The 26,774-nt window shown below is 55.1% G+C and overlaps 1 protein-coding gene across 3 annotated transcripts in view; it reads left to right on the top strand.

Annotated features, from left to right (window-relative positions):
• Positions 1-26,774, top strand: part of SSBP3 (single stranded DNA binding protein 3) — a 161,584-nt gene that overhangs the window by 111,591 nt on the left and 23,219 nt on the right. Inside the window, exons 5-7 of one of the 3 annotated variants that reach the window (XM_026498029.4) lie at positions 792-881; positions 22,845-22,925; positions 23,833-23,892. In XM_026498029.4, coding sequence (XP_026353814.1) covers positions 792-881; positions 22,845-22,925; positions 23,833-23,892 — 231 coding nt within the window. The remainder of the gene's footprint in view (positions 1-791; positions 882-22,844; positions 22,926-23,832; positions 23,893-26,774) is intronic. The other 2 variants (XM_026498030.4, XM_026498031.4) reach the window with 2 other exon arrangements.

Genomic DNA, 26,774 nt, shown 5'->3' on the forward strand with positions numbered 1-26,774 from the left:
CCAGCCGCGGTGGCCAGGGTGTGGGGGGAGAGGGGGCGGCGGGAGGTGTGTGACTCGCCCCATCAGCCTCACCCTGCCTGTGTGCGTGCGGGCCCAGGCTCAGACATGCTGACCACATGGCAGGTGGGACACAGATTGTCTGGAAGGAGGCCAGGCTGGGGCGAACGACGTCTGTTCACCCCCGGGAGGCATTTGCTGAGGCAGATGTACCAGGTAAACGCCAGAATAGCAGCATTTAAGAAGAAAAGTGCCTCTAGTCCCCCCATTGCGCGGGCCACCTCATCTCCTATGGCACCCAGGACCCTGACGGGGCCGAAAGGCCCCCGCCCTCGTCGACCCCTCCAGGGACGTTTCCCAGCAGGGTGTCTGTTCGTTCATTAAGCTGTGGATAGTGATGGATGTGCTCTCGATACAGCACGCATCCTGTTGGAGAGGGCACAAGCATTTATAAAGCGCCTCGGCCGCCGTGCGGGGCTTCGTCAAGCAGCTGAGTGGGTTAGGCAGGGCGTCCGCACGTCAGCAGCAGCGTCCGTACGTCTGCAGCAGCGGCTGCGTGCTGGGCTCTGCGGTGCGCGTGCGCAGCGGTGGATGTTGTCCTCCCATTGTAAAGATGAGAAAACAGAGGTCGGAGAGTCCACCACTTGCCCAGTGAGAGACACCCCTGGGAAGGTGGTGTTTGAGGCGGGTGTGTGGAGGACGCGGGCCGACGGGGAGAACTGGGGGCCGGGGTTCGGAGCTCTGGGTCTCTCGGTGGGTGCAGCCTCTCACTCTCCACCTCCTTGTCTCCACAGAGTGCAGCCGCCGCCCCGAGCCCTGTGCTTGGCAACATTCCCCCCAACGATGGGATGCCGGGAGGCCCCATCCCGCCGGGTTTCTTTCAGGTACGTGCTGGGCCCCCTCGGTCTCGTGCTCCTTTCGCTCCAGGCCAGACCCAGGCAGGCGGGAGGGAGGGAGAGACAAGTAAGGAGGAGCTCAGTTTGCCATGGTCTAAATACGGTTGCTTTATGCTGGTTCCAGCCCTTCCCATCCGTTTCTCCACCCCTTCCAAAACCTGAGGACGGGAGAAAAGAGATGGAGAGCAGCCCCCACTCTCCCCTCCGCACGTGCTGTCACTTCTGCCCGGGCTGGTTTCCTTCACACCAGCTTCGAAGGCACGACACAGCCCGCCCCTGGTCAGGGAGGCGGTGGGGCTGCTTCCAAGGCCGTGGGGAGCTGTCTTTTATAACAAAAGGCTTTTTTTTTTTTTTAAACAAGTAAACTGTTCTTTGTTTCTGTTTTGTTGCTGCTGTCATCGTCATTGTTTACTTTGCCTGTCCAAACTACAAACCTTAGGCGTAATCTAAAAAAAAACAAAAAACCCACCATCCTGGCAGGTCTCGGAATCCTTTCCCTCTGGTTTACCACTTGATTTTTTCCGAGTGTGATCACAGTCGGCATCCCGCGAGCATCTGTGCCCGCACTCCGCCCGCCAAAGGCAGGGGCAGGTCCCACGTGGGGTGAGAGCCTGGTCTTCTCCAAAACACACCTTGTTGGCCTCTGGGAGCTTTGTCTTGTCAGGGTTGGGTGTGGCTGCTGGCCCCTCTGTGCCTCCTTCTCCCCCTATCTCGGCGGTTCCCTGGCAGCTGGGGGTTGGGGGGGAGGCTCATTGATTTTAACCAGGCTGAGACTGGGGAATGCCATCTCCGAGAGGTATCAGCGTGCAGGGCTAGAAGGAGCTTCTTGGAGTGTAACATTTCATTCGTTCAAACCTGTCTGTGGTGGGGTTTGAGAACCTACCTATGTTCCCCACCACTTTGAAAGGCTAGCACTTCCAGATAAGAATGTGGAAAGAGCGTTGTATAGAAAAGAAGGCCAAGATCTCTCTGTGAAGCCCAAAAATTCAAAACTGGGAGCACTGATACACAGTCCAAGGAGACTTTTGCTTGGTGTAAGCTAGACTTTCACACCTGTGCATCCAGGAGTGAGACGCAGGCTGTGGGAGACAGGGGCTCCCTGTTACTAAGACATCTAAGCAAGGGGGACAGACCCCTCTTGGAGATGTTAAGGGTATGGGAGATGACCTAGATGACACTTCTGCTTTGTAAGATTTCACCTTTCGGTTGATCTTGACTCCCAGGAGAGAAGGGTTTGGACATGCTGCTCACCATCCGAGGAGGAATCAGTGAAATTTGGGTGTTGCCCAAAACCAGAAAGAGCGGGTTGCCTTACCACTATGATGGCAGTGAGGGGAGTGAGAGGGGCACAGGGGTGGCGGTTGAGGGCTTTGGATGGCCACGTGTGTATCTGCATACCTTCCTAGCATGCCGCCCAAACTGGAGCCTTGCCCTGGGATGGAAAAGAGTACAGCCTCAGAAATGGAGTGTGTAGGCTCTAGGTTAGACCAGACCAGGCATTACTTGGGGCTTGGCTTGGGGTAAGGCATCGGGAAGAGGGGCCAGACTTGGAAGAGAATGAGACATTCAAATCCTTGGAAACCCATGGACCCCAGACAGGTTTCTGCCCTTTCCCCGGAAGGGAAGCCCAGGGGCCGCTGACTGAGATAGTCATCCATGCCAAGGGGCAGCCATCTTCCTGGCCACTGCAGTTGGGTGTTCTGTACCTAGCTGGTGGTCTTCCCACAGGTGTTCTGTCTGCTTGGACCTTCTTTCCCAGGCTTACACATCCTCCCACACGAGGCCATGGACCCTGAATACAGTGCAGTTGTGGCTTTTCTGCCTGGTGGACAGAGCCCTGGGTGCTGGGCTCCACCTGTGTGCATGCCTGTGGAGGCTGCTTGCTGGCATCTGGGTGCCCAGAGCAAGCTGCTGTGGTGGGAAGAGGTGGACAATAGCCAGCTGTATTTTTTAAATAGGCTGTTGGCTTCTATTTTGGCCTGAGTCTGGGGCAGGGGAAGGTCTGCCTGATATGTGGGCAGCTCTTAACTTCCTGCTTTGGTATAATTGTCCATGGTTAAGGCCTAATTCCAGACATACTTCTTGGGCCCTCCCCTGTGACGTTCAGGGGTGTGTGGTCAGAAAGCCCAGACTGATTCCTGCCCTTATTTGGCTACTTCCAGCCACCATCAAACAGAGGTAACTTCTGGATCCTCTTGACTAGAGGTATTTTCTGAACCCTAGTCAGGATGAACCTCCAAGAATTGGGGGGGTTGTGGTGGTGGAGATGGAGCAGGGACCTGTGTTCCCCAGACTCTCTGCTTCCTGGGTGACTTCAGCCTACTTTGTTCCCCTCCCCGCCCCTCCCCCCCACCTCCGGCACGCCCTCCTCAGGTGAGGACATGGTTTTCTAATCAGTCAGATGAAGATGAAGGTGGATAGGGTGCTTCCTGGCTGTGATGCTGACCTACTCAGGCTGGGTCACTGCTGAGGGGAAAGGGTATCTCTCTGGAAGGGAGGTAGTGACTGCCCATTTCCGGAGCAGGCCGGCGCATGACGGGAATATTAGTTATTGATTGCCGGCCCTGCCCCTCGCTCCTCTTGCAGGCGGCCACTCTGATATTAGAAGGAAAGTAGAGATGCTATCGGGTTTTATCTGCTGCCAACAATTACACTTCCTCCCCTGCTTGGCCACAGTCTGGGCGGGCAGCTGTGCGGCAGGGGGGTCTTTGCGCCGAAATAGCCAGCCTGGGTTGGCTGACCCAGCTTTGACCAGATCCTGTCCCACGGTGGCCAGCCCAGGTTTCACATCAGGACTCCATGCCCCGTTGCTGCTAAATTTCGAAGCCAGTGAGGCATCCAGGGTAGGTGGGAGGGTGTAGCTGTCTACCCCCCATCCCAGCCCCTCAGAAAGGAACACCAGGGGACTTCCTTCCTTCGACTGCCAGGCTGCAAGGCTACTCCTGGGGTCAGAGGATTTGGCCATCCTCACGTTATGTCCTATCTGTTGGCTTTTTCTTGTTTGGTGTTGAGGTGTCTAAGGTGGACAGAGCCCTGGTCCTGTGGCATAAGATGTGTCTAGTAGCAAGTTGAGGGCTGGCAGAGAGGTGGTTTAGGACCCAGCCTGACCATACCTCACAATATTGGGGAGTATTCTTAGGGTTATGGTAGAACTTAGCAAGGACATTCTACTTCTGTGCATTCGTTGTAAAAAGATGGCCTTCATCTTGGCCTTCCCAGCATCTGGCATGCACTAGGGACCTGGGAGATGTTTGAACTGAGTTTATTCGTGTTGCTCATGTGGCCAGGAGTGGAGCCCAGCCACCCCCAAAGCTCTAGATCCTCATTCTGCCCAGGCTTGGAGAGTCCAGAGGTGGTATTCTGGAGTGGGGAAGGATACAGGAGACGGTAGCCTGAGGACACTTGTTCTAGTCCCCTGCTTGTCCATGACCTACTGAGTGACCTTGGGCAAGTTGCTCCCCATCTCTGGGCCCCCGATTCCTCACTAGGAGATGAAGCAGGGTGGACCAGATGGTCTGTGAGGGCCTTTCCAACTTGGATTTTCTGCTGTGGATCCAGACGGATTTTACATAATCAAGCAGTGGCATTTTTTTTTTTTTTCCATGCAGCTGAAGTCAGTCGGGCTGCACATCTGGCACGCTTGGCTTAGTTTTGGCCAGGCCTGCTGGTCTGGGTGGGCCCCCAGCTTCTTGGCCCCAAGGTAGTTCTAAGGAAAGCACCCTCCAATGAGGATTTCTATCTAAGTCAAGAGCTGGGGCATGGCAGGAGGGCAGGGGTCACGAAGAAGGGAGCACTGAGTACGGGCTGTTTTGTTCTTGTTTTGTTTTAAATTCCAGTGATTGTTTTCAGCTATGGAGTGTTTTTAGACATGCGGCTTACTTTCATTTTGATCCCAGCGTTTCTGCCGAGGAGACATGGCTGATTGGGAGAGTGGGACTGGGAAAGGTGAATGACCTGCACAGAGTTACCGGCTGCGGGCCGTGATCGGAGTCTCAGCCCAGGCTTACTGGTTCCACATGCCCGTGTTCTTCCGCAGCAGTCAGATACAAGTCTGAGGGTCTAGAGAGAGGCTGAAGAACAAGAGAAAAGGAGGGGAATGATGGAGGGAGAAAGAGAACCTCTAGCCATCTTCTCTCAAAAGCAGGCAGTGTTTCTGTTCAGTCGCCAGCCCTGATTGGTGGGTGGAGGCTGCTGGAACACTGTTGAGACTGATTCTGGAGCTGTGTGCGGGCTCGGCAGACACTGATGGGCAACGTCTGCCGTGAACACGGGGATGTAAGTGGTAGTGTGTGACCTGTGTATTTGCCATCCCCGATCGAGTCCAGACTTGATATAGATGCAGAATGGAGGCCCAGAAGCAGATGGGACTGTAGTTAGTGGTAGTGATGAGCCACCTCTGTGAGGGCAGGGGGCTTGAGTCTAGGCCAGAACTCATCAATCAGAGTCTGCCCCTGGGAGCACCCGGCTTACCACAGAGACTTGACGGGTAACCCATGCCCTGTAGCAGGAAATGGAGAGGCTTCCTGGGGGCAGCAGAGTCTGGGATGCTATCCCAGTGAGGTGATAGGTGGGTTCTCAGTAGGAGACAGGCTGGAGAGTGTGCTGGCAGTGTCTGCTGGACCTGTTGGAGGACTGTGGGCTCCATCCGGGGGTAGTGGGAGCCACTGGAGTGCCCTGGTCCGGATAATGCCTTGGCCAGGTGTGTGTTCCAGAACGGCTCGCTCTGCGCCCGCTCCGTCAGCTCTGTGGAGGTGGGAACCTGGGGACTAACCACACTCAGGACAGAGACTGGCACTGCCGAGACCCAGCAGACGTCCAAGGGCTAAAGACTGAGCCTTCTCTGCAAAAGACAGTCTTGGGGGAACCCAGCTCCCTTTGCCAGAAGCTCATCGCATTCTGCTCTGGACATCCCCAGATACTTTCCATTGTAGTGGGGCACAATAGGAGTTCGTATGTCCCCCCCATTCCCGGGGGTTCTCGTTCCTGCCAGCCGAGTCCACCCGCCTCTGAGGTCTGCCTCCAGAGAACCCTCCCCATAGTTGTGGGGGAGTGGGGAGAAGAAGCATATGATGTGTATAGTCCAGAAACCCAAGAAATGATTCAAAAATAAAAGGGAGAGATAGATACACATGACCTTGGGCCTTTCCTATTGAGATTACAGGAAGCACTCTCCTCATTTCCCGCAGATGTAGCTGGGGTTTCTCTGGGAAAGGAGCAGCCTCAGGAGGGCTCTGATGACTGACCTGGAGTATCTGAAGTTCGGCCATATAGAAGATACTTAGACCAGGGGCGCCCGGCTGCCTCAGTCGGAACAGTGTGTGACTCTTGATCTCGGGGTTGTGAGTTTGAGCCCCACTTTGGATGTAAAGATTACTTAAAGAAAGAAAGAAATCTTAAAAAAGAAAAAAAGAAAGAAAAAAAAGATGCTCAGACCTGCCTCTGCCAGGCTTCAGCCCTTAGATCTCAGATCCTTCAGAGAAAAGAAGAGGGAGGCCAATTGAGTCTTTGTATAGAAGACGATTCTACCACTTGCCAACTTAACAAAGTAGTGAGCTCCTTGGCATCAGTGGTAACCAAGTAGAGACTCGATGCCCAGTAGAGAGCCCTGGGGACTGAGCGCCGTGGGGTGGGATGGTGTGTTTCCAGGGAGGATCAACGCCCAGTAAATGAGGGCTTGTCAGTGGCAGAAGCTCAGGCAGTTCCCGAGAGCTGGGCCGACTGCTGTCCATTTCCTGCCTTCCTCTCCAGCGGGAAGCAGGCAGCAGCACAGTGAGCTGACATTCCTCTTGCCAGAAAGCTGCAGCGGCAGGAAAGCCCTCTCTGCTGACTAGGGCCAGGGCGGAACTTAGGAGAGGCTTGGGAAGAAGCAAACCACCTTGTTTGTGTGGTTTTCAAAGCCTGCTGCAAAGGGAGGGCTTGCTGGGGGGGGGGGGGCATCCCCATTTGATGGATGGTCAGTCTGAGGCCAGGACCCAAACCCTGTGAGGCCTGGCAGACTTGCTGGTCATCCTTTAGCCCTTTGGCCAGATGTGGTCTGTAAGGCCACAGTGGCCTCCCAAATACACAGCCTTGGTGAGCACCGCAGACGAAAGAGACAGCCCTGGACCTGCCCTCGAGGGCCTCACAGTCTGGTGGAGGAGGCAAGGAGAGATTACACTGAGGGTCCAGTGCCACAGGGGCAGGCGAAGGAGCATCTGGCCTACCCTGGGGTCCAACAGGAAACTTCCCTGAGGGGCTAGCCTAGAGGAGTGAGGCCTGAGCTGGAGACAGTTGCCAGTGAGTGGGGAGAGGGGGCAGTAGGCCAGGACGTGGGTGTGAAGGGGCAAGCTTGGGATGGCAGGAGGCCTGGATAGATCCTTCAACCTAAAGACAGGGGAGTCATGGAAGGTTCCTAAGAAGGGGAGTGACCCGGTTCCAGGAGGACCCCCAGCTTGTGTCATGCTACCATTGCGGAAGTGTGGATTCCAGGCTGTGGTCCCCTGGGCTGAGGGGTGGCCGGGCCCTGGGCTGCAGTGGTGACTAAGTGCAGTGGCCTGTGTGTCCCTGCCCTGAACTCACAGCCCCTTGCTGGATGTGGGGCGGGGAGGAAGCAGAGCTGGGAGGATGCCCAGGGTTTTGGCTTGCATTGGATTGAGGTGGTGAGAGGCTGTCAGGTGCCTCCTACCCTGTCAGACCCTTTGCTTTCGAAGGGAGGGGGCCCCACATGTTGTCCTGTGGCTGCCACCTTGCCCCCTTGCCCCTTGAGGCTCCCAGCCAGTGCTCTTAGGTCCTAAAGTAAAACTGTCTGACCTCCTCTTGTAGTTGTTGGTGGAACACTCTCTAGGTTAGAAAAGGTATCCCCTTGTGTGATCGCATTTGACCCTGTGAGGTCGGCCTGAGAGCTAGCAGCATTCCCACTCTGGATGAAGAAACGGAGGCTCACATTGGCTAGAGAGTTGCCCAGGGAAGATGGGTCTGGACCAGGTGGTAGGCTCTAGAGCTTCTTGATGAACACCCTGTCTGTGGGGCAGCAAATCCCCTCCCTTTCTGGGCCCCATGCTCTGTGCCCCCCCCCCCCCCGCCCTGGCTGTATCCCTGTGGGCAGGAGGGGTTCTGATAGATGCGCTGGTCTGTGGGAGAGGAGGACAGAGATGCTGTGTCGGGATGGGGGGAGTGTGCCAGCTCCTTCAGGGGACAGAAGCACCCCCTCCTCCCTGCCCCTCACCCTGGTGTCTGCCTCCAGACTGACAGAAGGCAGGGTCACCCCCGCTGAGGAGGATTAGGCAGGAGGCGGGGCACCCCAACTGCTGGGCCCTGGGCTGCTCTCACCCCAGCCCCACCTGTTCCAAGCCAACGTGGCATCCACAGCCCCACAGCAGCCCCTCCCCTGGCTAGTGTGAACAAGCCAGTAGCAGGCTGTAAGCCTGAAGACCCCTGCCCTGGATGTTGGACGTCCTGGTTTGAGTTCAGCCCTGTTGCCAAACTGCTGTGTGTCCTTGGAGAGCCATCCTCCCCTCTCTGGGCCTTAGGTGCTTTGGAGGGCTGTAGAAACCCCTGGCTGCTGGGAAACTCTGTCGCCTGGGCTGTCCCCTCTCCCCAGTGTGGACCCACACACAGCTCCCCCTCCCTCCCCCGCCCCCGACAATTGCCCAGCCTGTGTGGAAAGGCCAGGGCAGGAGAGAAGGGGGAAAAAAAGCCTTTTCTTCTTGCCAACACCACCTCCACAAAGGTCAGGCTGTGCTCCCGCCCCGCCCGGCAGCCAGCCTGGTGCCTAACGTCTGCCCAACGGGCAGATGACCGTGCCGGGGCTCCTAGCAACCGCGGACAAAAGGTTACTCCTGACGTGCCAGGCTTGCCGGCCCCCCTCGCCCTCCCTTCTGAAAGGGAAAACAAAGTTGCGGCCTTGATTGGCGCGTGTGCCTGTGTGCACGCGTGCGGGCATGTTTGTGTCTGCACACTCGAGCCGCCTCTCCGCCCCTCCGAAAAACGTGAACTCTGCATGTCGCGCCGTAACTCTCGCTGATGAAATGGAAAGTTGAACATAAATCAATGTCTGCCGCCCTGTTAGCTATGCATCAGCAGTCAGTGCCTGGGAGATTTGCTCGGTAACAAAGCAACCGGCCGCTCCGCGGGCCTCGACCGCCCCCTAACGCGGAGCGGGCCCCACACCAGGGAGCCCAGCTGCTGGGCGCTGAGGACCCCCAGCCCCGGGTCTCTGCTCTCTTTGCCGGGCAGACGAAGGGGAGCGTTGTTCGGGAGGACCCTGGGACCTGGGAGGCTCAGACTAGTTCTTAGCGCTGCTCCTTAAGCCCCTGGAGACCCCAGTGCATCCCCTCTCTCCTCCTGAACTGTAAGCGGACTCGTCCCCTCTCTCCTCCTGAGCTGTAAGCGGACTCGGATCTCTGACTTGCATGGATCCCATCCTCAATGATTGGTGTCAGCAGCCCCTTCACCTCTCGTGTGTTAAAAGCTTGGGCTGATTTATCCTTTTCCCCTTTAGTCCTGGGTTTTTACTTTGGGTTTCTCTTAGAATGAGATTTTCCCCTGTGTCTGGGAGCTGCTTTGCCGTCTTGTCCCCCGTCCCAGCACCACGGCTGCGTCGTCCCCGCCCTCCCCCTGCTGCCCCCGCCAGGATCCTCCTGCTTTTCGTGAGGGTGGAGGAGCCCCTGTGTTTTTGTTTTGTTTCTTCATAGTTGGCTGAGAGATAGACCCTCCTGTGTTCCTGCTTCCACCTTCTGTGCAAATCATGCTGAGGTTTTTTTCCTTTTAAAAAAAAAAGGTCAAATTCCTCAACCCTTGTAGCAGAAGAGGTTGGAGGAAGAGAATTCCAGTGGAATCCTATAATAACATGCCTTGGCGTTCTGTGGCTCAGGATAGACCCCCCTGAATAAGATCACACCACGCTGAAAGGAAACTGCCCTTTGGGGAGTCTGGGCTGGGCCAGGGGGCTGGACCGGGGTCAGAGGGCTTTCTCACATCTCGCCGAGTGCTAATTGTGAGGTGCTGTTCTCAGAGCTGGGGTAGAGCAGCAGAGCCACAGTGTGGGTTTTGGGCTCATGTCCTATTTCTGCCTAAATGAACTGCTCAGCAGACCTTCCTCGGACCAGCTCCCTCCCCCAGATGAAGGCCTCGGGATGTAAATGAAGCCCCTGGGCCAGACCCACTTATCGTCCAGCAAGCCACTGTCTCTTGCTAATACCAAAATGGGGTGGGGGGTTACACTTGGTAGAGTATGGCCAGGGGGGCACAGCTTTTCAGAAGTGTCTGCTCCAGGCTGGGTGCTGGGCTACCCCAGGGGCTCCCTGGCCGAGGGACAGCACAGCAGCTCTGTATGCAGTGCAGGGATGGGGATTAGCAGGGTGTGAGCCCTGGGAGAGGCCTCCTATGGACACCTCCCAAGAGGGCAACGTAAGGTGTGGTAGCTGTGACGGCGGGCTTTGGAACAAGACCTTCCCCCCCAACCCGCTGCCACTTCCTGACCCTGTGTTCTGGGGAGGTTACCCAACCTCTGTGGGCACTGGTGTCCTCAGTTGTGCTGAGCAGCATTCATTCAACAAATCACAGTGCCTCCTTTACAGAGCTCTGGTAAGGATTGACTCTGCATAGAAACATACAGTCGTGTTCAGTGATGGTTTATGACTGCCACGGAAACATGACCCATTGGCTTCAGGATCCGTGTTGACGAGCAGTCAGAAGCCGAGCATCTGGGCCCCTGGAGACGCATCCTCCATCCCCTCTCCCCCTCCCTGAAGGCCTTCCATCCTTCCCGGAGACCCTGAGGCCACGCAGCCTGGGCTGGCACGTGGGTTACCTTGAGAAAGTCAGTTAACCTATCTGAACTTCATTGCTTCACCTGACATTTGGGGGTGAAGATAGCCCCAAACTCTCGGGCACTTGTGAGGACACCGTGAAATGAGGCCCACAAAGCCCTCCCTGGTGCCTGGGGTGGCTGAACACTCGGGTTTTTGTGTTGTGGACACATGTCGGTGTGTCCTGGGGCTGTTTCTTCTAGAGTTGGGGGTCAGGGGGAGCTAGGTCTTGCAGCTCATCCAAGGGCACGGGCCACTGTGAGTGTTCATTTCCAAGAAGGGCATCTTCTTAGGGGCTCAGTACAGCCTTGGTGGCAGCGATTTGTGGGAAAGGTTCTAGGTATTTTAGAGACAGACTGGCTTTTTGGTACTTACCCCTTCAGTTAGAGATGTGTTTGGCACCTGCTAAGCACCAGGCCCTGCTTGGTCCCTTTAGTGTGTTATCTCAATCCTGCCTTACCTGGCTTCACTCCTTGTTCCCTGGTCCACCCAGTGGGAGTTTACAGGGGAGGTAGAGGCAGGGAAGCAGGTTGTATGTCCAGGAGCTTCTGATTCTGTTCCTGCCAGGCTCATTGATATGAACTCCTTATTGTGAGTTAGTGTCAGCTCTCCTGCCCAGGGGGCTGAGTCTTTGCCTGGAATCCCAAGTTCTGTTACTAGCGGACCTCAGTTGGGTATCACTTGAGGGTCAGCTCCCCAACTGTAAAACAGGACCAGCTTCTACCTGCTTCACCAGCTCTGAGTTTGCCAGTGTGGTTGGAATGAAAGGCAGTTCAGAAATCCGCACAAGCCCTCCTTCCCAGCGGCTGGCGTTCAGTCATCTGTTCCTTCAGTACATGTTCGAGTGACAGGTTTCTGCCGGGCCCTGCTGTCGTCCCAGGGTCGGGACGCCAGACAGAACCTGTCTGCAGGTGCTCACAGTCCACGGGGTTGACCCCAGCCTGGGCTAACAGCAGGCCAGCTAATTTCCCTCCATCGACTGTTCTTCCTATCCATGATGTCCTTGCGTTAAAGAAATAAAGTCCAGGTTCTCGGTGAGACACTCACTGTTCTTTGTGATCTAACCGCTGCTACCTTCTCGCCGTTACTGGACCAGCTCTTGATCCCCAGGACAGGGGCCAGAGCTGTCGCTCTTAGACCCAGCCTCTGTACCTCCAGCACGTCTGTGTGGCCTCTTCTGTGGACTACAGAATTCTCCCCTCCCCTTCTGGAAGCCTCTTCAGTCTCGGGTCAGTTTTATTCAAGAAGACTTGGACAAAGTCTTGCCCTATCCTTGCCCCAAAAAACATACGCCCACACAGGGGATCTGATGAAGCGCCTCTTGCTCAGAGTAATTATAGTATCTGGTCCCAAGAAACTTATTCTGCAGTTGTGGGAAGGCTCTAAGAGTTTGGAGACGTGCAGCCCATTCTGGGGCAGCAGCTTTTCCTTTCTGGGCCTTCATCTGCCCGTCTGTGACATGCAACAGCATTAGGAGTTGGGCATGGGAGGTGCGGTGGTAAGCAGGAGAGACCCAGCTCCTGTCGCCTGGGGCATCAAAGGCTTTTGGGGCAGAAGCAAAAAGCGACCACTTCAAGGGCCAGACGACTCCCGCAGTTTGCTCATGTGCACTCAGCGTCAGCCCAAGAATGTTGGCAGGCCAGGAGGCAGCACCTTGGAATTGGGGTCATAGGAAAGCTTAGTCAAAGAAAGAGGGGGCCCTCGAAGGATTCCCTGAGGTCGGGAAGGTCTGAGCCGCAGCTTTTTGTTCTCAGCGGCCTCTCTTTGGTGAGGGTCAGGTCCCAGCACTGGACTAAGTACTTGACTCTCAATACCTCAGTCCTCCAGCTCTCTGGGAGGAGGTGGGCATCCCGTTTTACAGGCAGGTGAGTAAGTATGGCGGGAGTGCGCCAACTGCAGATGGTGCTCCTGGCCATGAATCTGGGGCTCTTCCAGCAGCCCCCCCCCACAAACACGCGCGCACACACACACACACACACACACACACACACACACACACTCAGCTGCCCCTTGTGCTTCTGTTGAGGTGCTCCAGGTTGCATAACCCATTGCCCAGGTGACTTCAGGCAGGCTTCCTAAACCCATTTCTTCCCAGGATCCTGGTTCTTTCCCTTGCCCCATCCTGTTGCTTCTCCTTAGCTGAGGAGGGAAGATGAGATCTTGGGCCATTCCCCAAACTGCTCCCTTTGGGGAGGAGGAGGCATGAGACCACCCAGTCATCCAGGAGCTGCAAACCAAAGGGAAAACCGTGGCCGACTTTCCTGTTCCCAGCTCAGCCCTCTAATGCTCAGTGGCCAGTAGGGGATGAATTTGGCATTCTGGATGTGTGGCTTCCAGAGCCCTGTGTCTTCCCTTCCTAGTTGGATATGATGAGATCTTTACCTTGTGGATTGTCTTTCGTGGTGCAAAGGGGTAGCGGTGTGAAGGCTATATGTACACATCTGTCTGGAGAGCTTAAAGTAGAACAGGCATTCTCTGGGAGGATGAGGCCGTGGCTTTTTAATATGCACCTCGCCTTCCCCATGCCGTTGTGATTAACTGCGGAGCCTGAGTGCTGGTGAGGGGCGGTGTGGAGGCTGGCGGGCAGGAGCAGGATGCAGCTTTGCAATATTAGCCATTTTCGGAGCAAAAGGCCATCTTTTAGTCAGGAGGGGCATGGGATTTGGTTGTCTTGGCAAGGTTATGTGTTCCTGGGGATTGGCATGGCTCTGAATCCTGGGTCAGTCTTTGCCTCTCCTGCTTACCTGCAGAGTTGGTCTCTACTGCAGTGAGTATATGTCGGGGAGAGAGAGGTTTGCTCTCTGGATTCTGGCTAGAAGCCCACATGGCTAGGACTGGGTATTGGAAACCTTCCCCTGGGCCCCGGCTCCTTCACTAGCATTAAAGAAGGAGAGCTGTTCGGGGCCAGAGTATGGCTTAGTGGGGGAGCAGACACATAGTCCGTGTGTAGTTAGCACCTTAGACAGCTATGAGCTCAGTTTTCCAGTGGCCACAGGTCTTCATTTCTAACTTGAGAGACACCACAGAAGCATCTTGGGAGAGGAAAGGAACGGATGTGTAATTCGAATCCAAGACCTAGATCTGATTGCCGCGTAAAAGCACGAGCTCCTAAAAGTTAATGACCCCGCTTCTCAGCCTGGAGGTCCCAGCCCCAGAGTCTCCACCTTGTGCGTACGGCCCTCCAGCACCGTGGCCACACTGCCTTGAAGGCATAGGTGCCAGTCCCTCAGCCCAGAAGCCACATCTGATTCTTCTCTGCCAGAGGACACCTGTTCCTCCCTGCAGGTCGTCCTGCCCAAATGTGATCATTATGTCATTGCTGCCCTCTTGCTCCCTAGGGCACCTGGTTCCGTGCCTCTGTTGGGGTGCTGCTGTGGGAGTAGTTAAACCTGGGTCTCTCCAACCAGCCTGGGACTCTTTTACCACTTGTTTGTGTCTCCGGCCCTGAGCATGGCCTCCGCCCAGGGTGCTGGGACCCAGTGGCTGGATGCAGTGCCAGGTGGACTGGGTCCTGCACATGCTTTTTCCCATGTCCCTGAAAAGGGTGCCTGGTTATATGGACACAAGCACATATGAAGGATCTCTAGCAGGGGGGCCCCAAAGGCTTAGCAGCGGGAGGCACAGTCACCCCATCTCAACCATAGCCATTCAAAGTAGAGCCCTCTCCAGAGGTGAGCCTAGAGAAATTCACTGCAAAGGAGAGGGTCACACAGTGTGAACCTGCTGAAAGAACCAAGGGCTGGAATCGAGCCCCCAGAATGTTCTTTGCTGGCATTCAAGGGATGAGCTCTTTCCCCAGCACTCTGGTGAGAAGGAGACTGGAGAGATGATATTCGCAAGGAGATACTCTGGGGCCAGCCAGCTGGATGTGAATGCTGGCTGTTGTAATGATAAAAGGTCATTTTGTGCAAGACCAGTGGTCAAGAAAACCAGGCCTTCAAGACTGGCCACATGGCATCGTGGTGGGAGAACCAGAGGTCGGGTTGGCTGACCCCTGGGCCAGCGCTCATTCTGTTCATCCTCAGTGGGAGAAATCATGGCTTCGATACTTCAATGTCATTGGACTTCAGTTTTCTTATTGTCACTGGGGTTAATTTTTGCTTCATTTGTCTAGTCAGAGAGATTTGAGGTTAAAAATCAGAAAGTAGAAATAGTACTGTTTTATCTTACCGTGAGGATTTTAAAAGACCCCAGTTTTTTTCCGCTCTTAAACCTTGGAAACCGTTACCTATCCCAAGGGTCAGCAAACATTTTCTGTGAAGGACCAGATAGTAAATATTTTAGGCTCTCTCTGTCACAGTGCTGCCATTGAAGCATGACAACCACTCTGAACAGGGGACAAATGTGCATGGCTGTGTTCCGATAAAACTTTATTTACAAAAACAGGCAGTAGGCCCTGTTTGGTTGTGAGCCATAGTTTGCCGACCCCTCCTGTAGCTCAGCACAGTGGTCGCGTTCTTGGGTCCTCAGCGCAGCTGACCACAGCCTCCATTCTGGGTGTGCGGCATGGTGCAGGCCGGCGAGCTCGGCCCTGGGACCAGTGAGGTGGGGCGCAGTCTTCCTGTGTCTGCGGATGGCTGGGGGAGGAGGCAGGGGCGGTGTGTGCCGGAACTCTGCATTAGGTCTTGGACGCTGCCACTACTTTCATTCGCCGCGTTTCCTCCCTTTGTTTTGAAAACCATTGCCTGCTGATTCTGCGTCTCTGTCTCTGTGGGGCAAGCGTGCCTCATGCCTCCTGAGAACATTCGCTGAGCACCTCCTGTGTCTTGGCACCAGATTCACAAGTATGTGGACCTCTTGCCCTTGCCGTCTGCCCAGCCCTGTCCTGGCTCCTCAGAGAGGTGCGGGGAGAAGAAGAGGTCAGCTGGGGCCTTTGCTCAGACAGAAATCAATGGGTCTTCTGCTGATCTTTGCACAGAGTGGACCTTGGTGGCTGTGTAGCTTGCTGATGGTATGCAGAGGTGACCCCAAGGGGGAGACGTCGTGTACTGTCCTGCTCCCGCTTAACTGGCGACTTCCCCACCATCCCAGGAAGAGGGGCCGCCACCACTTCACCTCTCTCTGGCAAATCCCATCCTCGTCTGGTACCCATGAGGGTCATGATTGCTGTGGGCTCATCTCCTAGGCAGCCGGCAGCCCCTGACGGGGAGCTCTCTGGGGGGGGGGGAGGGGTCATGCCATTGGGTGTGGACCTGCTGTGTGTGTCCCAGTCTCACATTGGGCGGGTATACAGATGTCTCAGGCTCCCTTTGCCCTCGAGTTGGTAATCTCAGCTCCAGCTCTGGCCTGTATCTCCCACATACAGACACACACACAGAAGCCTCTTCCCTGGAGGGGACAGACAGAGGCAGGAGAGGAAAGCAACTATGCCAGCCGTTGCCAACTTTGTTCCCATGGGTTAAAAGAAAGAAAGGACTTTGCCTCTGATGAGGTGCATGTTAAAGGGGAGGGGCGGCTAAAGCTCTCCCTCCCTTACCCAGCCAGGGGTCAAGTTCACGCTCCAGGAGCGAGACGGACTGCGTTGACGGATGTCGGGGGGGGGGGTCAGTGGCACTCGACACACCTTGGCCCCCTCTCCCCAGAATGGGCTTAGAGCATTTTCCGTCAGCATCTGTGTCCAAGGAGCAAATTGGATTGTCTGCCGCATGCTTTTTACCATGTGTATAATTAATGTAATTTTATATTCACTCAATTAAAGTGACACGCCCAACAGGCAGATGACACAGACCCCTAGTAATGCATGTCGTCTGTCTCCACGGCCAGTCGATAACCCCCGCCCAGCCTTGCCAGACCAGGGGCCAGGGGCCCCGTGAGTGAGGAGGGACGGGGATGTGTGGAGTGTTGGGTCTCTGAGCCACCTGAAACTTCCAGGTGCCTTCCTCAGAGGCCTTCTGTGAAGACAGAAGGGGTAAGCACGTAGCATATTCCACAGCTTGCAGAGTGCTCTCCTGGCTTCCCTGTGAGGAAGCTGAACTCCGTGTCACCTGACCTCCTCCCCCTTGTAGATGAGCGGCCCACGGCTCAGGGAGACAAGGCAGGACTGCAGCCCCAGTGCCCTGGGCTCCAGAGCCTGACGCTTGCCCCTGGCCACAGCACGTCCTCGTGTGCGTTCGCTACTGGGCTTGCCTCTGCACCCAGAAAGCCTGGAGTTAAGTCTCAGCTTTGTTTCCTTGAGAGTCCATGATTTCTAGTCAGGGAAAGGCAGCTTTGGGAAACATAAGGTGGCGCTGGGTGAAGGAGTGGTGAGTTTTGGAAATATTTAACTTAACACGTAGTTTTATTAATAACTTTTCTCCTTTTAAAAAAAAATCACTCCCTTTTTTTTTCCTTTTAATTTGACTCTAATTTTAAAGAGCTATCCTCTTTTCCGTAGAGTCTTTAGTTCAGAGGACCAACTTGGTCATCCTGTTGGTACTGTTCTTCCTGGTTCCTTAAACTCAGGTGTTAGATATGTCCGTCCAGGGGCCGGCTGACTGCCGCTGTGGGGTCCGTGTGTTGGTCAAGCCTCGCTGCCCTGTTCGGGCTCTGCCCAGGATGTGCACATGGGGTGGAAAGCAGTGCCCGTGCCCTCGAGCAGTCTACACGGTGTCTACTGATGAGATGCAATGTCTGAAGAGGATGCCCCGTGTTTTGGGGTGCACCATGACTGGGCAGAGCAGGCTTCATGAATGAGGGTGTGTGGGCTTTCAACAGGCTGAGGAGGGGTCCTGGCAGAGCAGACCTGGTTTCTGCTTTCCCCGTAAATGGGCAGCGAGTGGCCACCGGAGAATGGGGCGCATGACCATGGAAGACTGGGGACCTTCCGCATGCCTAGTGCTGTCACCTGCACCACCCCACTGCAATGTCCCTTTCTCCTTATGAGGAAACTGGACTCACAGTGTGCCCTGGAGGAGCTGGGAGCGGATGCCAGGTCTGTGTAACCTGCAGCTTTCCCCATCGTGCTGTAAGCCCAGCTCCCTCTCGAGGGTGGCTTTGGGTGAAGTGCAGGGACTTGTCCCAGCTGTGACCCGGAGGCCTAGGTGGCTCCTGCTGACACTCTGAAATGTCTTTCTGCAGAGACTGTGGATCTCTTGTGCCGTGGGGTGTTCTGCTCCCCACCATGTCCATGACAGCGAAGGCTCTCTCACTAACTCTCAGTGTCCGGCGTTTGCAGAGCCTCCCCGGGTGCTGCTTAAGTGGCTCTCTAGACGTAACACTACCCAACACTGGGATTGCAGGAAAAAATAAAAAGGAAGTGCGGGAGTCGTGTATCTCTGATCAGAGATCTTGGGACCGCCTGAGACAGAGTGGCAAGTCCATTAATAGGGTCTGGGGCAGAATGAAGGCCCAGGCAGAAAGTGGGCACATTTGTTGCTTCCTTTTCCCAGATTCGGTTTCGGGGTTTCCTGATTGGGGTCTCTCCCCAGGTGCAGGCCTCCTTGCCATCACCCCATGGAGGGGGGGGCAGTGCACTGCAGTGGAAGGACTTCTGACCAGTCAAGGGATCTCAGTTCTCATCCCAGCTCCCTGTTGGCCTACCTTCTATGGCCACTCTGGGCCTCAGTTTATCTGTCACCTTCTCTTGGACCCCATGGCATTTTAAACCGACATGAGTTCATTTGTCCCCGTGTCATCATCCTTCTCCCCAGCTAGCCTGACGAGTCTGATGCATCTGTGTGACCCACCCCCAGGATGTGGGGCTGGCCAGACCCCCAAGGTCAGCATCCAGAATATGTATGTGGGTGAGGGACTGGTTGCACCCCCACATCCTTCAGCCTCTTGCATTCGTTCTTCTCTGCTCCTCGTGCTCCACGTGTGACACAGAGGCACCACTTGTGGGCTTGGTAGGGTAGTGAGCCAGCTCAGACCCCCTGGAGCTCTAGAATCGGACTCTGAGGCTGGTTCCACCGCTTAGTAGCTTTGCAAATGGCTTCACCCTCTTGAGCTGTGAAGTGGAGCGACTGATAGCCTTTCCAGCCAGGAGTTCAGGGTTACGTGAGCTAACGCCGGTGACGCGCGGCTCCCTCGTTATCCCCATTTCTCTGAGGAGGGAAGTGCAGTCGGAGGCAGAGTCGGGATTTGAACCCGGTTCTTCCCAAACCTTGTTTCTTCACCTACAGTGGACGGAAACATGATTATCATGAAGAGATCCCTGGGCTGGGGTTGGTAGATATGGCTCAGCCACCAAGGAGTTCTCTGTGGTCTTGGACAGGTCACGCCTCTGTCCTGGGCCTCTCTTTTCTCCCCCGTAAATGAAGGACACTGGAAGAAGTGATGATCTGTCAGGGCCACCCAAGAAACGGGTGTCTGCGGGCAGGTGTAGCTCTCCCCAAGCACCAGTGGGACCCGCAACTCTAGTCCAGCCCAGTACTCTGTGCACTTCAGATGTCTGCCGATAACCACCTGCTCTGTGGCGTGCTGGGAGGGGGGATTCGGCAGCTCCCGAGACAGGAAGCCGCCGAGGTCTAAGTAGAGCTGGACTCATAGGCTCTTTTTGGCCAAACAGGCTTCCAGACACACCTACTTTCGGTTCATGTAAAGCTTTCAGCAAGTAGAAGGCAGGCAGGCCCCATGGGGAGCTGTCCTGTGTGGGAAAACTCGTCAGTACCATCAGTGTTATGACTCCCTCCTCCTCCCACCTTCTATCTGGATCCTCTTCCCCCTGCCTGCCAGATCTGTTCATAGTTTGGGAAAGAGAAAAGCCAAGCATCCCAACGAAGGTCAAAATCCTCAGACAAGATCCTTTTTGGTCTGCCTCCTGTGTGGCCTTTTGACCAAGTGGGTAACAAGTTGAAAAGACCATAAAGTCTGTTTTCTCTACACCTACGTGTTGGTCTCTTGTTGAGAAGGCAGGGTACGAGAGAAACTCCTCTAATTGGCTCACTAAACCATAGGGCAGCAAATTCTATCCCTCCTTGTAGAGATGGGAGCAGGTCTATCATCTTAACAGAAGCAAACATTTCCAACGCGGTGCCCTGTTTTCTGTTCCTGAGAATGAGCCAAGCATGCAAGGCCCCTCCCTGTGCTGTTGCACACCGTCTTGGGGACTGAGTCCAGACACAGATCGAGTGGCAGACCGCTCCGGGCTGGGTGGAGGTAGCAGAGACATGGAGGATAGAGCTTCGGCTGGACGTGGGTGACCACCAGGAATTGATAGGCTTCTGACTTAATGGAAGAAAATCTTTCTGGCTCACAGAGCTCCCAGTAGTGCTGGGGGCCATGCTGGGAAGTACCCGAGCAGAGCCTGGTCAACACCTACCCTGGGGTGGGAGAGGAGCTCCGTGCCCTGGGGACACGCGTGCAGAGCGTCATCCGTGCAGGTCCTGAGATCATGGTGGGGATTTGTCTCTGGGTAACTGGCTAGCCTAGGCCAGGGTTCTCTTGTCTTCGGTGTTCCAAAGCCCGGTTCCAAGTCATGGAGGGAGACTTCTGAGAAGGCTGCTCCCTCCCCAGACCTAACAGCCCACTCCCCACCTCTACCCAGCCAGAGAAGTTGCTGGGCTGGCCGGGGGCCTCACTGACCAGCTGCGGGCTCCTGGCCCTTAATACTTACTGGCCGTTTGTGTTTAGGCGGCTGTTTCGAGGCGAACTTGTGCCACATCTGCTCATTCAGGGACCAGTTACCAGAGTCCAGCAGGGAGGTAGAGAGGTGAGGCCCACGTAACAGCCTGCCCTGAACGTTGTGGGGCCCAAGCAGCCATAATCCAGGGCCAGGAGACAGCTTGGAATGGCCCTCCAGACCCGGTTTTGATCATTGGCCCTTAGTAGGGACTGCCACTGATTGAGGCCCCCTGTGGGTGGCAGACACTCTGGGGTGCTTTCCATACATTTTCTACAGTGAGCTGTCGAGTCAGCCACTACTTGCTTCTGCTGGCTCATGGGGCCACAGGTGTGGGGGACCTGCCTAGAGACAGCACCGCTCTCCCTGAGGAAGCACCGGATCTTACCAGTGAGGGCCACGAGGGTTGGAGGGAGGAGGTGCTCCCTTCTTGCCAAGAGCTGGGAACCAACAGAAGGCCTTTTGCCCCCTCTTGGCAACTGGACCTCACCCTCGAACCCTCTTCTTCCATTCTTTTTATTTTTCTTTTTTTGGGGGTTGGCTTTGAATTATCTTATTTTGTTTACATTGCACCCAAGTTTCATGGTACAAAAGACTTGCAGGTGCAAATATGTCCCGCCTTCATTAGCTTCCCCTCCCTTTTTAATTTATGTGATTTCAATTTTCCTTCCCTGTACTGTTAATTAGGGGACCCTCTAATCAGCGCCATTATCACAGTGGTATTCATGTTTAGGAAAGCCGCTAAACAAATGCTTGCAAAATTGCTAAATGGCTAATTAATGTCTGTTAATTAAGAAAATTGCTCATGGTAACAAACCATGCCGTTGCTGGCAGCCGCTAGAAAGACACACACTTGTTGAAATTAGTAGCGTGGCAGGTAGGGGAACATCTGCTCCGCAGAGCTCTCCGGAAGTGAGCAGCCCCTTGCTTGGCCAAGAAACTCCAGGCCTGTCTTCAGTGGTGCCCACAGCTTCCTGGATGGCCCCCTGCCGTCTTTTTCTGCACACCTCTTCTCCGTGTCTCCCGGCCCACCGCCCGGTACCAGCCCCTCCACCCCACCCCAGCTCCGGACCGTGTCTTCTGAGCGGGTGGGAGGCCGGGCAGCCTGGCTCTGAGAGAGAAGGCTGGCGGAGAAAATCCTACCTAAGTCTCAAAGACTCTCTCTTCCTCTTCCCTTTAATGTAACTTCCCCCATCCCCCGTGTAGGTTTTGGGTTTTTCTCAAAAGCGGCTTCCGAGAGTAATGGCATGATTGAGGGTGGAGAAGAGTGAATTAGGGCGTGCTCCTCGTCACTCGCCCAGTGTCCAGCTCCGAACAGCCCGAGTAGGCAGGAAGGAGCTTTCAAGAAGGGCCTTTTGTACTTTTTGATTGACCTGTGGTAGGAAATACATTTGACACTGTGAACCAATAGACACACACACACCTGTGTATAAATGTGGGAAGAAGTTAGTGAAAAAGATTTGCCTTCATACACACACAGCTGTTTGATAGTTTCTATTCTGTTTTTTTATTCTGTTCCAGGTTTTTAGGAAACAATGGTTGCAACCCACTAAATTGATTTCAGCATTCACTAATGGGTTGCAACCCACAGTTTGACCAACCCTGTGGTTTAAGTGAATTCACCTGCCCATCTCTTCTTGGGGGAGTCAAGGTCAGCGTAGTCCAGGGCTTCTGGGGTCGGCTCAGAACCACAGGTGGCTGACTCACTGCTGGCTGGAGTGGAAAGCCCAGCCCCTCCACCCACCCACCACCCGCCCACCCAGCAGTCAGGGGCCTCCAGCCCAGCCCCGTCCCCCTGCTCCTCTGCACATGCCCGCTTGAGCTCTGGGCTGCAGGAGTCCCGGTGAGCCTCGGGTCCATCAGGTGTCTCATCCAGGCTCTGCCATCTACCAGTTGTGTGGCTGTGGCCAAGTCCTCACGTCCCTTGAGATCCAGTTTCCTCATTGGTAAAAAGAAGAATGAGAAACCCCACTTAATGGGGCCATTTTCAAGTGATGGTGAATTAACAGAGTTCACTGAATGGGTGCTTGGTAACCGTCCATCCTTTTGTTTCCTTGTTTGTTCGATCTCTGGCCCAGCCTGACTCCTCCTGTCTATTCTCGTACACCCATCAGGCCCCCTCCCCTCAGTCGACTGGCCCAGGAGCCCGCATCCTGTCTCTGTCCCCCTCCAGACTGGAAGCTCCCCCAAACCAGGGCCTTGCAGGGCTCTCCCCATGCCCAGAAGCGGCGCTTGCACGCTTTGCAGAGTGGGTGCACCCGCTGTGCGTCGCTGCGCTCTCCGAGCCCGTCACAACCAGCGTATTTAACATGGCAAACTCCGCTCCAGCTGTACGTGGTGCCTGGGCCCCTGCTCCCGCGTACTTTGACAAAGGAGCTGGGTTTTGTTTTCCGTCCCTGTAAACCACCCCGTGAGTGTGTTCATCGGCTTCTCTCCCTCCCGCTCTCCGCGCCCACCATCGAGCCTGCGACCCAAGCAGCCGCGCGCACCTCCCCGCCAACCAGAGCCCGCCGCCCGCACGCCCGCCGCCTGCCCTTCGTTTTGGTTGAATTTTTGTTCTTTTAAGCTTCTGCGCTTCTCCATGTGCTGTGATCTATAACCTGCCTCTACTGTCTGGCCTCACAGGGTCCTCCGGGGTCACAGCCCTCGCCGCACGCACAGCCTCCACCTCACAATCCCAGCAGCATGATGGGACCCCACAGTCAGGTAAAAGCACTGTGGCTCGCCCGCCCGCCGGGGGGCGCGGGGCCCGAGGAGGACAGAGCCAGCAGAGGAAAAACAAAAATCAAAATGTGCTCTAGCCATTGCTTTTGAGTCTTTCTGGACAAATGAAATTTAAAAAAAATAAAAATAAAAAAAAATCCCCCCCCCCCAAGATAGTCTTCATTCCTTGGACGTCACACCCAGCTTGGATATGAAACCAAAAGAAAAGCAAATATATTTCTGTGACCTTGTCAGCGGCCTTTGCGTTTTTGTTTTCTCCTCTCTCACTTTTGGTTTGGTTTTTGAGTTTGGTTAACCATTTGTTCGTAACCGAAGCTGCATTCCTGGCCTTTTTCTGTGTGCACTCTTGCTGCTGAGAAAGCTTTCCTGCCCATCGCCCTGCACAAGTTAGGGAGCCCGCTGGCCCCTTACCGTTCTCATTGTGTCCCCCCCAAATCCTCGCTCCCCTTCCCCGCCCCTTTCGTCAGTGGTTTCTGTGTGTGTGCGTGCGTGTGCGTGCCCAGCTTTGTCCGCACATGCTGACCATTGTGTGTGTGAGTCCCTTTCTGATTCTTCATTTGCCCTTCCCGAGAGCAGAGCTGTCTTCCTCGGCCCCGCACCGCTGTAACTGCTCTCCCGCGTCCCGTGCCCTGTCCCAGCCGCGCGCTCCTGCCGCCCAGAGTAGACGTACGTGGGCACATGCGGAGTCAGGAGTCGCCCATGCGAGGCACATCTGTCATTGCCTCTGCCCAGAGGAAGTTGTGCCCAGAGGGAAGAGGCCACCGGGAGAAAGAGAGTTGAAAAGATCACTAGTTGTAACAAAAACTGGACTTGGTGGCGTGGAGCGCATTCGTGTTTGTCCCTGTGCAGTAGTGCAGGCTGTCGTTGAACTAACTCCCTGTAATTGCAGCCTTTTATGTCACCGCGCTACGCAGGCGGCCCCAGGCCCCCGATCAGAATGGGAAACCAGGTACTGTACCTTTTCATGTTCTCTCACCCCTCACCCAGCCACCCTTGACCCCCGCTGGCCTTTGACTCAAATCAGCATTTGGGGAAAGGATTTGGAGGTGGAGGGACAGGTTTGAATGTGGGAGGTAGCTTACGGGTGGGCCCCAGGGAGGGCCCTTTGTCCACTCCGTGTCCACGGTACAGCCCCGCTCCCAGCATTGTGTCTGCCTCCCCTGGGGGCCTTTGGGCAGTAAAACCTGAGTTCTGGAGCTCAGAGGGCAGCAGCAGAACCATCAGGATGGGAATGCAGGGTTTCGGCTATTCTAGAGAAGGTGGTAATGCCCCTGCCCCTCCCTTCCAGCCCCTTCTTGGAAAAGGGTCTTCCTCCTTAATGAAGTTAATTGACAACGTGCATTTTTTCCTGGAAGCTTTTGAGAATTGCCAAGGCTGGTAAATATAATCGTGCTATTAAGGGGAGAAATGGCCCGTAGGAATGCTTAGATCAGGAGCCGGGCTGCAGCGGAGCAGGACATTTGTGAGTTTTTAAGCAATGTCTGCCTGTTTCCCAGACCTAACTCAAAACAAGAAGGGATTTGTTCGTGTAATTAGAAAAGTGGTCTGCTTACGGGGAGGGCTGCTCAGCCTGGGGTTGTGTGCCTTATGCTGGCCCATTAGGGTTGGCAATTCTTAGGTGGTCTGGAGAAATTGGCCCCCATGCCACCCTCCCTAGTTCAGCCCATCCAGGGGCGGGAAGGAAGCTGGAGAAGTAAAGATAAAATATGTGTTGAGGATTGACAGATTTAAAAGAAACTTGGAAAGAAACGTTAGGGAGATTTCTTTTCATGCCAGAATATTTTTATATATAATTCTTAGAGTAACCTTGCTTGCAAAAGCCCTTCAAGAGATGTGACCACATCACCAGCCCCTACTGCCTTTGGAACTTAGGAGTTCAGTTACCAGCTCGAGTGGCCTTATTGTTTCTGTTCTCGGGTTTCTGCAAGAAAGGCCTCTAAGTGCAGAGCTGTAGGGCTAAGGAGAGACGCTCATAGTCATGGGCCTCCAAATTTTAGTGTTAAATTGCCTTTCAGGTTTCCAGTTATTTTTTTTCCCTCCAGAAGTCTTCTGTTTCCTCTTTCTCTGACATGGAGGAGAGATTTAGACAAGAATTAGACACCCAACTTTTTGAACAAGGAGGGACCCTTGGGTATGTCACAGAGGAGGAAACAGAGGTCAGAGTGAAGAAGTGACGTCCCGGAGTCCTGCAGTAAGCCAGATCAAGTTGGTCTATAGCTCCCAGCCCAGTGCTGTTTCCTCTGCCCCTCACCCAGTGTGGTTAGCTTTCAGAGTTGTAAGCGTGCTGCCCCATTCACCAAGGGGGCCTGGCCTCCTCTGCCGTCACGTGCGTGGGCCCCAGCAGCGCCTTTTCCCCCGGCATACCCAGGGTCTCTCTTTGTCCCGAACTGGCCTCCGCCCCATGGAGAGAACAGATGCTCCCTTATCGTCATTGTGTCCTTTCCTCCAGCAATTAAGGGACATGAGAGGAAACATGTATGTTCCTATTTATCAATTAAGCATGAGCAAGTGCTCAAGAGAGCAAATGGAGAATGAATCCGTCATCTGCACCTCGCGTTACAAACCACTTGTAACCTTCCCGCCAACTTCCCCCCCCCGCCCCCCCCGCACCGACCCCATTGGAAATCTCTACCGATTTCCTGTGGACACAAGAAATGTTTGCCTTCCAGGGAGGGATGTGCCCCTCTCAGGGGTGTTGCACCTGGGGGGTTCGTGGAGAGTGCCTCTGTTGGGGCTACGGGTTGAGTGGAAGCCTCTGCTGCCCCAGTGAGCTCAGCCCTCCCCTGTGGCAGGTGGGGGAGGCAGAGGCCGCAGGGCTTGCTCAGGTTCATGGGACCTCCTGTGTTAAGGCAGTGAGAAGGGCACTTAGGGAGGGACAAGAAGCTAAGGACTGTTGACCTGTCCCGTGAACCTTACAAGGCCATCCTCCCACCTGCCTCCCTGGTGACAGGTTTGAGGCTCTATATAGAGAAAGCATTGCTGTTTTTCAAGTGAAAGTAGGTGGGTGGTAGTGAACAGTGGGGTTCAGCGGGGCTGAGTGGAGGAAGACTGGGATCCGGGTTTGTCAGGCAGCTGTCCTGTACACGTCCCAGAGGAGCCCCCGTCAGCCCAGTGGCCGAGTGACCATGCAGACACTGCTGGGGTTTGGCTGTTCCCTGGGCAGACGCTTCCTGCGCCTGCCCCACGGTGCTGTCAGAGAGGCGCTGGCCTACTTCCGGGAGCCCGTGGGACAGCCCCAGAGCATCGCTTTCCCTAGCAGACTCCGAGATGCACACAGCATGTGCTTACAGTGCCATAGATGAGCATTCTTCTGCTGCTTTCTTACATTTGAAGGCTTCACCCTTCTCTGAGACCCGGTATCTTGGTCATGGCACATCTGCCTTCTCTTGTACAGGGGGCCGAGATCACCCTGTCCCCAGCTCAGGGTCACCCCAGTGAGGGGTGGACGGAAGTGATGCCCAGACTCCCTCTGAGCCTCCAGGCAGCCCTGCTCTGCTCCTGGGTCCTGACACAGCAGGCTAAGGGGAGCCCAAGGAGGAGCTTCCTTCGAGAACTGTTGGTGTCCTCACTGGGCTACCTGGAGAGGAAGTGATTGCCCAACCCCCACAGCTGCTCCATCAGGGTTATAGCTGGGGATGTTTTATGACCTGGACGGTCCCCTGTCCACCTGGACATCCTGGGATCCCCAAATCAGAGAGCCTCAGAGACAGGCCTGCCTTTGTCCTCTCAGGGTCCTGTAATCGGGGTCTAGAAATATCCCAGCCTCCCAAGTGGGCAGACACAAACCTGTCAAGTGACTCAGAGCTGGGGAACTTGGGGAGAGCACGCAGG

The sequence above is a fragment of the Ursus arctos genome, unplaced genomic scaffold, assembly GCF_023065955.2.
Source record: "Ursus arctos isolate Adak ecotype North America unplaced genomic scaffold, UrsArc2.0 scaffold_12, whole genome shotgun sequence".
NCBI classification, from domain to species: Eukaryota; Metazoa; Chordata; class Mammalia; order Carnivora; family Ursidae; genus Ursus; species Ursus arctos.